The 11,411-nt window shown below is 40.8% G+C and overlaps 1 protein-coding gene across 1 annotated transcript in view; it reads right to left on the bottom strand.

Moving 5' to 3' along the window:
- TBC1D9 (TBC1 domain family member 9) overlaps nt 1-390 on the bottom strand; it is a 57,619-nt gene extending 57,229 nt beyond the window's left edge. The window contains exon 1 of the mRNA XM_009290335.1: nt 177-390. Coding sequence (XP_009288610.1) covers nt 177-390 — 214 coding nt within the window. The remainder of the gene's footprint in view (nt 1-176) is intronic.
- Between the last annotated feature and the right edge of the window lie 11,021 nt (nt 391-11,411).

Raw genomic sequence — 11,411 nt, forward strand, 5'->3', positions numbered from 1 at the left:
TCCTACCTGCGGGTGGCCGGGGCGCGGCCGCCCCGCGCCGCCGTCCTTCCCCCGCACGCCTCGGGGCGCCGAAGGGGCTTTGCCCCTGCAGCAGCCGTCGCTGGCTGGCGGGCCGCCCCTGGCATGCGTCTGCGGGGTCACGGGGGAGGAGATACCTACGCCCCTTTTTTACCCGCCTGCCGTGAAAGATTTGGCCTTTTCATCCCGTGGCGTAGAGAAGCGTGTAAAATTGGGTGTTGAAAGGAAGAGAAGGCTGCGGCCTCGGCTTTGAAGGAAGCCCCCCGCAGGAGGCAGTGGACTGCCCTCTTGCCGCAGCCCCTTTTGACGTACCCCTTCTCTGCTGTGCCCAACACTGCTTTTGAAGTTCACCTCTGCTGCTGAAGGCCGCATCGTGCCTGCTGCCTAAGGCTGGGGGGAATTTCTGAGGGCCTGAAAAGCCCTAAAATTGGTATATTTGGGAGGTATGCCAAGCACACTCAGAGGGTATAGTAGTACATATAGATAATGTGTTTTGTACCCTCGCAGCTCTCAATATGAATACTTCAATTTCCAAGTTTGACTCACTGGCCTCCCTTTAGTCAGAAAACTGTTACTCTCTGATCAGGTACTTATCTTTGGTTTATTAAAGATGTTGAGTAAATTAAACCCCAGAGAAAATACTGAAACCGTGTTCCAAGCACAAACTTTTCATACGCAGGCCATAGCTTTACAGTAGTGTTTAGCCTTTCATCACCTGGTGCTGGTGTGGAGCTGGATGCCCAGTGCTCACATGTGGAGATGGACACGGTCATGGGGGAAATGACTCGTCGCCTGAGGAAGCGGTCACGCGGCTCTTACTGTGTAGGTAAAAAGTTCAGGAAAGGGAAGTGACCATCTCTGATGAACACTTAAAAATTGATGGTACTGCTGTCGGTCCCAATGCACCATGGGGAATATTCGTCATTGTCACTAGGGCAGGAGACTGATCTAAATGGGAATGCAGAAGACCTTCCTCACCCGTTCCGATTTTATCACAGAATCAGATTATTTTGAATTTTAGTATTGTTGAAAAGACTTTGTCCTTTTAACTGGAAGATTTTGGGAGGGGGTAGTATTTTTAAAGGAAATATCTGAACAAGCAAATTTCTTATAGCTTTGAGAAGAAATTTCAGGATTTTTTTTTTTAAACCAGCTCTAGTTCATGCCAAGTGGACTGAAAGTTAAATTCTAGCCTAGCTAAAAGTAGTGGCAAAAATTCCTGGTAGCTTCCTTTAGTAAAGGCAGGCTGTCACCCACAAGGCTCGTCAATGCTCCTGTGTTGTCATAGGAGTACTGATGGCATTACATACCAGTGATGTTATCACTGCCAACAACCTGCAGTAGAACTACTAAAGCCACACCGACATTTTAGGAAAGAATAACCAACTGATACTCTGCTGCTGTCAGAGCCGGTGATGAAGTTCATTTTCTTTGTGAGCAGTGCAGTTGACCTCAAGAAGGAAAAGAGCATTATCAGAGGCTGGGAACTCCTCCTGCTTCCCATTCCTAACTTGCTTTCCAACAGTGGGCACAGACAGTTATGCATGCAAAACTGTAAGCACTGAAAATAGCTGCCAGGCCTTATTAGTGCCAATTAGTCAGTTTTAGATGCAAATAGGGTGACATATATTACTGGCATAAAGAACACCAAAAGCATAATTTCTAACATCCTTCCTATGTATTTTCCATCAAGTGTTCTAGAACATTTGAAAAAACTGGAAAGAAAGAAAATATCATCACTCAAGTAAATGGCATTTAAAATGAGGTTATATTGTGTCTTTTTGTTGCTGTGTTGTAGATAGTATCAAGGCATTGTTAAATGGAAACCTGATCTGCTTTCACAGTAATGAAAAATAGGTGTTGTGCTATCATGGCTGACCTTTTTGTTGAAGCCAATGCAAATATTTTCTCCTGTACATCCATCGCATATTTTTATCCCTCATATAAAATGCTTGTCTGTGTGTATTTTCTTGGATCTTAGTGCTCCATTATAAAGGTTCTTTTTCATCATGTAGTTTGAGAACAAAATAAAGAACTTCTGGCCAGTCCTGTGAGTGATAATAGGAATTAAAAAAATCTTAGATGCAAATAAAGGAATAATTGCCCCAGCTTCTTTTGTAATATTTTGTTGAAAAAACTTACCAGGTTGGAACCTCAGTGTGGTTTTAACACTGAATGGGACTGTTTAAAGATCTCTATGCCATTAGACTTAAAACTTCAACATATGCTATTCAATTTTGAAAAACGAATTAAAGAAATTAGGCGCAGATACCAATTCAAACTAAGGAGTTATTTCTTATAAGGCTATACTATAAACCTCTCAGGGAAAAAAATAAACATGATTCTAGAAGGACAACCATTCTGTGCAATGTCATCAGACTAATGGACAGTAACAGTACTCAAGCAGGAAAAAGATGCAATAAAGCAGACATTTTACCATTTATTCCCCGGAAGACCTTCTTACAATGGACCTCTTTTTTAGATGCAGCCAACTAGCATTTGCTAGTGGTTCGGGACAGCCATTCAGTTTACTAGGAGCAAAGATAAAATACTAGGATGTCAAAAATTACCTTTGAGAAATGCACACATTGTTCAGGTTGGAACAATGGCCATATAGGTCCTACACGAGGACTTACCTTAGCATGGAGAAGCACCTAGCCATGATTATCTAGAAGCTTGGAGCCTTCAACTGCTGTAAACCAACACCTTATTTGTACATGGAGAGGTGGGTATTTAGATTTTTCTGAGAAGTGTTTTACTTTATAAATAGTACTGAATCTTTAAAAGACTGGAGGACATTGCTTTAGGTGTAATGTGGGATGAAACAGAAAGGAGGGGGGGGAGTATCTGAGATTTCTTAGTGTGTGGTCAACTCAAGTGCCACAAACCTTAGCGTTTATATGCCCATAACACCTTGTATTGAAGAAACTTAAAGCGTTCAAAAACAATGTCACTTTTATCATGCTCCTGCGAGCATTATGAGCACTTTTACAGATGAGCAAATCATACAAAGTAATTCTTGCTTTGGGTCGTCCAGCAAGTCTGCGAGTAAAAGTAATCAAATCGTGGCATCTGCTACCCGCAGTTCCCCACTTCCCAGCTGGGATCACAGTATCCTTCAAAGGCAGGACCAGGGTTAGTCACTCTCAAGCCCTTTATCATCCCAGAATAATTTTATACTCCTTGGGTCTAGTCTCAAAAGCCATTAATGGATTGGTTGCATAGGTGAGTCAAATTTATGTCAAGTGCCTGCTGTAAGATGTACATTTTTGTATGAAGTATAAGATTCAACGTGTGTCAAGTCTTTACTCCAAATTGGAACACGACCCGTCTGATAGGAAAGAGTTAATTTCTGTAGGATTGAGGCAGCTATTCGGTACCAGGCCACCAGAAATATAATTTACTATCCCAGGAGGACAATATCAAAACGTCTCCCAAGGGAATCTGGAAACAAAATATTTCAAGGTCAAGGAGCAAGAATGAATCAGGAAGAATCCCAAACAAGCCCCAGGAGTTTGCAACAAGAGGTGGGGGAATGTTTACCAGTATGAAAGCAATTTGAGAGGACAAAGTGTGCCCTAACTGCATAGGCTAGATAAGCACCTGCACCTCGTTAAAAGGATGCTGACAGAAGATTTTTGGATTTGCTGCTTTGCGGAAGAGCAAATCTCACTTTTTTTTTTTTATCATTTTCCCTTCTGTAACCTTTCTTGCCTGTCTTCTATGCCATAAATGAAAACATTTATTGGCTTCTGCATTAATTTAGCTCGAGTGAAAGGTGATTTCAAAATAACAGGCTAGCAGCAGGGCGTTCTGTTTCTATCGATGTGGTGATTCTTAGAAGGGAAATGTCTGGCATTTCTTCCGGGTACCTGCAGAGCAGCAGGGTGGATCTTCACTGAGCTCTAGCGGCTCGTTTTGGCGCTTGGCACACCAGAGGTGGAACAGAAGAGCAGTGTTTGAATGGTCTCAGGCGTGCAGCAAGGCAGCAGGGAGAGCACCTGACCCTCTGTCAGGAGCTTTCGACAGTGACTCTCTAATTTACCCATATTCAACAAGAGGCTTTTACTAAAGCTACCTACCTACCAGGGGGTCTGTTACAGCTGAATTCTTTTATGTTTGCATATCTGACAGGAAACTTCAACTTTAAAGATAATATCCAATTGTCTGTTTCTCTTCCCAGAATGTTTTCATTGCCTGGGAAGATTGTCAAATTCAGGACAAACAAACTGACTGCAAGCTTTCAGTCTGGATGAGGAACGTACATTTCCAAGGAAGGTTAAATCAAACAGTTTCATATTCTGCGATGCATTTTTTGCACTTCCCTATAATTATGACAGCTCTTCTTGAATATGCCACTTACTACTTTTTCTCTCATTGTGAATGACAGCTTTTTTAGGCCAGTCTTTTGTAGGCTTCTGCTAGTCTCTTATGACAAAGGGACAACTTGTTGCAGGTTGATAAAAAAGCAGTTCCCTACTTTCCGGCAAGACATTATATTTAACTACCCTTAGGTATCATAATGACTACTTTACTCTTTATAAAGCATTGTTGGTGTACCAGGCTCTCCACAGGTAAGGCAGCTGCCTGCCCACAGCCCACATGTCCGTTTGTGGCCTACCTTGCTTCATGAGGTGTGTCAGATAAGACTCACAATTTCCAGCTCTCCTGTCATGTCTATACTACCCTTTGAACTCTGATAATTTCTGAAGCATAGGTATCAGAACTGGATACAGTATTTTAACAGAGCTTTACCAATTTTTGTTTTGTTTTATTTTGACAGAAGCGAGGTCTTTGCTACTTTGGAGACATTCTGTCTGAATCATCCTTTTCTGACACAGCACTGCACTGGGAACACATTGAACGCTTTATCCAAAATCTTCATGCGGGAAGAGCTTTCCAAAGCAGCCACCCATATTTTGGATGTAAGTGGCACTCTTTGCCTTATATCTGGTTTATGGACATAAGCACTGGGCTTAAAATTTGACAAAATCCAGACATATGATACCAGCTCTACTATCTCTATTGACCAATGCTTTTACCCTGCCAAAAAAAGAAACAAGCTTTGTTTGACAGGACCTACTTCCATGAGACCATGTATCGACTGTTCAAGATAAAATACAATTATATTTTCATCCTGGAACTATTTGTTAACATTGTGGCAGATTAATCATTCTGTTATTGTAACAAAGTTCAGTGATAGGCTAACTACTCCATAGTTTGTTAGGTCTAACTAACTAATTAACAAAGCTTGTTGTTTTTAAATGTGGGGACTACATCAGTATAAGGATGAATATATTGAAATTTCCACATCTGCTATCTTCCAGCAGAATGAAAACAGAAAAAGCTGAAGAATTAAAACTCCAAAGACGTTATTAAAATTTCCTACAACAAAACAAAGCTGACAGAATCATAAAACTGAGAAGAAAAACAACAGACCTTTGAATATGCCTTAGGAGGCTACACACAACTGAGCTAATGTTACTAACGTAAGTGGAGAGCCAACAAACATTTGATGGCAGCTGATATTTTAAACGCAGCAGTGCCCTGAAAAAGGCACTGTTGTCATACTTCAGCGAGATGCTAGAAAAAAAAGGAGTTGTACATCTTGGTAACAGCACAATCTGCCCCTTTCTCTCAGATTCAGCGATCCAACTTCATCTTGCACCTTCCTGTTAGCACCTTCAGGAACCACCAGCAGTCAGACAGATGAGAAGTCACTGAACCAGTTCAGCAAGCAGCTTCATTGGCACTGCTTCTTCATCAGGACAGGAGTGAGAAAGTTTGAAGAAAAACACTGGCAAGGACTGAGGTTTCTTTTAAAGATTTTGATGGTTTCATTACATGCTCTTGTAATTAGTAACTTGAACCAGCTGAAGATGATAGATTTCTTGAGGGACACCATAAGTTATGTTGGACAACAGAGAAATGCTGGACTTAATTTGGCTTTAAGAGTGTTAATACTCAGTACTTACTTACCCCAGAACCTCTTCATTAATCACTTATGCTAAGTACCTGAATTTAAATACTTTATTATGTGTCATAAGACTTAATTAACTTCGCCCATTCATAAACTGGTTAGGTTTGTTTATCCTTAAATTCAGAATAAATTTTGTTTACCCTCCAATGACATTCCTTGCTTTTCTATGCATTGTTTTTGTTTTCTGTGTTATGCTAAAATAGAGTGCACATCTGATTTGAAATTATTTAGAGAAGCAACATTCCATCGAAGATGAGGAACGAACCTACATTAGACCTATGGAAACACAGGGAAAAGCCAGGGTGCTGGTCTGTTCGTTTACTCATTTGTGTATTGAATGATTTACAGAGTTAATTTAATTTGCAGTTAGTTTACTCTAGTGCTTTCCTGACCATTAGTCTGGGGTCTCCAGCAACGTTTCTGGTTGCTGAAACCAGAAACCTGAAAACTGGCTCAGAGATCTCCAAAGCATAACTGGGCAGGGAGACATCATGAAGCAGAATACAGAATTTCCCCCCCAGTTTGGCTTACAAACTCGGTTAATAAATAAGAGTCATAGTAATGTATTATAATAATTGCAATTCTTCTGTTTAATTGTGATGTCCCTCACCTTTTACCAAGTAATCTGATGTGATTATGGAGGGAGTTGACAAAGATGTTGATTTGGCAAGTTACCATAGAGATGGTAACATAATTTGTGGGTGTGGATGTATCTGTTCGGAGGGAGTCTGTAAATGGGGGTGGGGTTTTGTTTATTTATGGGGGTTTGGTTTTTTTTTAAAATAAAGAAGTTAATATAAATTTGTGCTCTGTGTTCTACTAATGTCTCTTTTGTTGGAACAGGCTCTTCAGAAAACCAGTTATCTTTGATATTTATTTCTGATGCAGCACCACATGTACAATAGTCTTTTGAACATGGGTCAAACTGGGGGCATCATTTTTAGATTAAACTCCTTGATGATCTTACCAGGGCCCTTTCTGAAAAAACAGTTGGGGCAAATAAGGTAGTGATTATTCAACTATACCCTAAGTATTTAACAAATTATTGTGCAGGGTATTTTTGCTTCATTTTGCCTTTTTTATTTTTGTCTTTCTTTTTAAGTGTCTCTGAGATGTCCTCTACTTACTTACAAAATATAAGAATATGTGGCATACACCAAATAAATTCCTAATACAACTCCACTGCAATCAGTGAAGATACATCAAGGAGGAATCTTGCTCTGTGTGACTAAAAGCTTAAAAATTTATTATGTGGCAGCTGGTATCTGAATTGGTATTTAAAAATTTCTGTTATATGTTCTTAAAGGAACTAGATGATTCCTGAAATGCTGATAAAATATGCTTGATTTGACATCTAAATGATGGGTAATAAACTGTTTACCAGTTACTTGCCTGCTTATTGAAAATAACATAGAAAACACCAAGATGAGTTAAGGTACTGAAATGTGAAGAGCTGACTTTCTTCGAAAACATCACGTCAGTTCCAGCTGAACACATTAAAATCCCCCATAAATAATGTCATCGTACTTGGTGTAACGCAGGAGGCCAGGTTTGCCATAGCAGTTGATCCACATAGCCTCGCAAAACCAAATACATGAATTGGTTTGTGCTAATTTTCTGAATGAACCATGTAAAGAAACACTGACCTGGATAATGTTGAGATATTGTTCAGTTTCTTAGAGCACTGTTGCCTGCATGTAATCATGGGCTTACAAGACTACGTTGTGGGTTTAGCTCTCTGAAACCTAAAAGAAGAAGAAAGCATGCAAGTTTTTATCGTTATTATTATTGGCTTTGTAGATCAAAAACGAAAACATACATTTCAGTCTTCACCAAAACGGTGTGGCCAAAGGAGGCCTTGAAATGCATGCCTAGAACTTTGGGATGAGGTGGTACTCAGTGTAAGACAATGTGATGCCAACTGGACTCTTAATAAATCTTTAATTCTTAGGAAATTTGGAAGAGGATATTTAGGTGGAGGGAGATAAAAAGTCTTTGATTACCACAGGAAGAGAAAAGGTATGAAACGGTTTTGTGAAGAAGCATGGAAGGCCTGCTCTGATTCCTCTCAAAACAAACAAACAAAAAACCCAGCTGCCCCCCTTCACTTGCTTGAAGTTCAGACCTACCCCATCTCCATTCAGTGACCAGATTTAACCTCCCTCCCTCCAAGATGGTAGCTGAGGGGAAATGAAATATGCCTGGCCACAGGCATGTTGCTTCATCAACTTGGCACCCACCGCTGGCTCCTGAGCTATCTGGAGTTGCAGAGGTCACTACAGGGTGCCATTACCATGCTTCGATGAATGTTAGGGAGGGGATCTAGTCACGACTCACCCCTCGGCCTTTTTGTTTAATCTGGTCATTCTCACCTCTCTAGTCCCAGCCTGTAAAATTTGGTATGTCTTCGTTAGGATCCTCTTTACTTTCTTCCAACCACCTCTTCTCCCCGTTGGCAGAAGAGAGTAGCAGTTTATTTTGGTATTTCAACACATCCATAGCGAACAGCTCAGATAAGGGTGTCTACCCAAATGAATGTAGAAACCAACACGGTTGGTGCAATTTCTGCACAGCTCCCTGCTGGCCAAGGAACACATTACCAGCACGCACATTTCGTTGTGCAAGATATGGAAAAATACAGAAGTTGATAGTTTGAAAATAAAAATGCAAAACTAGTGGTATATTGCAGAACATAACAACTCACAGCCCCCCTCCCCCTCGGAAGAAATTGCTGTTGTGGCCTGAGCGATTACTTCATGTGTTTGCTCGTGATTATGTCTTGTGCTAATGGCTCCTATGGAAGGAACTGCTCTGTGGTGCCTGTGCTGATGGACCTGTATGGGAAGAATTTGGAGTGAAGGAATAAGAGACCCGTAGGTGCTGGTAAGAATAAGCTGCCCCTCAGGAATATTTAAAAATGATCCTTCAGTCATTTATAACAATTTCCCTTCCATCCCACTGCCTTGGAAAAACTATCTACAATACATCAAATGTTGCAGTTGACTACGTGTGTTAGCAGTAGCTTTCTGTAGAAAAGTACCGTTTGGATCATTTTCAGATGGATATTCCCGGTGGTGCAGACCTCAAAAACCAAGAAGTGGAATTTCTTCAAATTTTCCTCCTTTGCTTGAAAAGAGCCACTGAGAGCAGCCGTGGAAAATATCAGCTCTAAAAGAAATCTGTTGAGAAAGTCACACATATCTGACAAGTCAAGAATGTGCAGAGCAATGGCAATGGGATTACAACCTGAACTACAACATGGACTACACCAAGCGCTTGCAGTGCAATTAATATTTTAGTTTGCTGTTCACTTGATTTGCCATTCACATGGACTGTTATGTCCCAGATGGTCTTGACAACAGCATTTGTAGAGATTTCTGTAGTTTCATTAAATGTCCTATAGTAATTCTGACTTCTTTTTACTCTTCTCTGCTCACTTACCCTGATGTAGCAGAAAGGATATGTAAAAGTTGATCTGCATCAGAAATGAAACTTCTATCTGTTAAACATGTCAGAAGTTTAAAATTGTTTTTGTTCTAAATACCCTGTACATTTTTACTATAGTTTAGAGAGCGATGTATCAGAGACATGTTAGAAATCAATAGTCAGGAAGAAGTATGTCTGTATGAAGGGCTTTATTTCTAATTTTTTGGGGGTGGAAATTTGTGTTAGGGAAGGCCTTTAGGACATCATAGAAATTAAATCTGCTGTAGCAGAGAGGATCATGCCCGTGCTTTCTTCTACACGTACCCAAACCTGTTCCTAACCCTTTCAGAAATCTAGTACAGATGATAGGTGCTCTCAGCTGAACTCGCGCCCTGCTTGCCACTGCAAGTTAAGTTATAGCTGTAGAAACTTACAGATTGATTGAAACTTTAGTTTTACACATTACACTTTTGGGGGGACCCCATAAGGATTTTAAGCTCATGAAAATTGTAATAGCTTATGCAAAGGAAAAAAAATAACATTGAAATAATGTGAACATTTGTAAATATATAGATATACATGTTATTAATCTATATGCATGTATTTATATATAATGTATAAGATGCATTTGCCAATAATAAAAGGTGACAGTCAATAGCTAGTGAACCATTTGCTAATTTTATTTTTAAAGGAATTTATCAGTATACATACTGTGGTCACATTCCCGTGACAGAATTTCCAACAGTCCTGACTTGCAACACTTTGGAGAAACTTGCAGTTTTAGATGTCTCAGAAAACTAAGACAAACAGGAAGGTTAAAGTTCAGATGTAAGAAAGAAAGAATTGGGAGACTTCCGAGCCATGTATGCTACTGATGTAACTGAGGTACCTCCAAGGTAAAATTTAAGCTCTCATTTTAAGGTAATATCCAATTAAAAGGCTAATATCTGTCATTTTTCTCTGCTTGTAACCAGCACAGCTTTAGTCTTTGCTACCTTACCCTGCCACCTCAGGAAAAAACAGCTCCCGCTATTGTTTCTCGTGATGGAGAAGGCCTGCTGATGCAGCCCAGCTGCTGCATGGTAAAAGCTACAGGGAGCTTGTCTTCATTTGGGTTTCTTCGTTAATTAAGCCACAGTAAGTCACACACAATTTTAGCAGTGCAGACAAAAGCAGCTCTTTGGCAGGCTCCTGCCTGCTGCTCTCCCTCCGTCCCACTCCTCCTGGCTGCCCACCAAGCAGCTGCTGAGAATCTGGGATCAGGGTTTCTGTCTCCACACAAAATGCCTACTTTTGCTGGCTGCAGCGCTAGCCCGGGCGCTCGGCCAGCTTCTCCACCAGTCTCCTTACCATCACACAGCCGGCCTCTGGTACAAGAGGTGTTTTGAGCTAGAGCTCGCCTTGCCTAAGTGGCTGTAAGCTGCATGGCAACCTAGGCTCCAGGTTAATTCAGCTGAGAACTTGCCTGCTTTCCAGGCACCCATAAAGGTCCTAGTGTCTTCCCACAGTTCCCCCCGAGGCAAAGAGAAGCTTTCCCTTATTTGTGGCATTGGATCAAAACATATTAGTGTAAAGCACCAGGGTACCTGCTCACATACGCATATGCAGAAACAGCAAAAGCACTGTTAAACCCAACAAAAATGTGCTTGATGGAGGCTCATACCCTGTCTGGATGCAAGTAAGCAAAATATTTGCTCTCACTGGTGACACCCTCATAAGTCATTGCTTGGTAACGTCAGAGTTCAGGGCACAACTGTGCCTTTGAGCCATTCCGGTAATCTCTGCCAGGGCTAAGAGAAGAAGACGCATCACTCTTCGACCCATTCTTGGCTATTGACAAATGAAAGTAAAAGAAAGGAATGAGAGAAACGGAAGAAGGAGAATGCAGAAGGAAATGGTTTAACGCTGAAGGAAAAAGAAGAGAAAGAGATACATAAATATAGAAATAAAAAGCAGAGGAAGAGAAAAGCAACTAATAGAAGTGTAT

Source organism: Aptenodytes forsteri, unplaced genomic scaffold (genome assembly GCF_000699145.1).
Source record: "Aptenodytes forsteri isolate BGI_AS27 unplaced genomic scaffold, ASM69914v1 Scaffold125, whole genome shotgun sequence".
NCBI classification, from domain to species: domain Eukaryota; kingdom Metazoa; phylum Chordata; class Aves; order Sphenisciformes; family Spheniscidae; genus Aptenodytes; species Aptenodytes forsteri.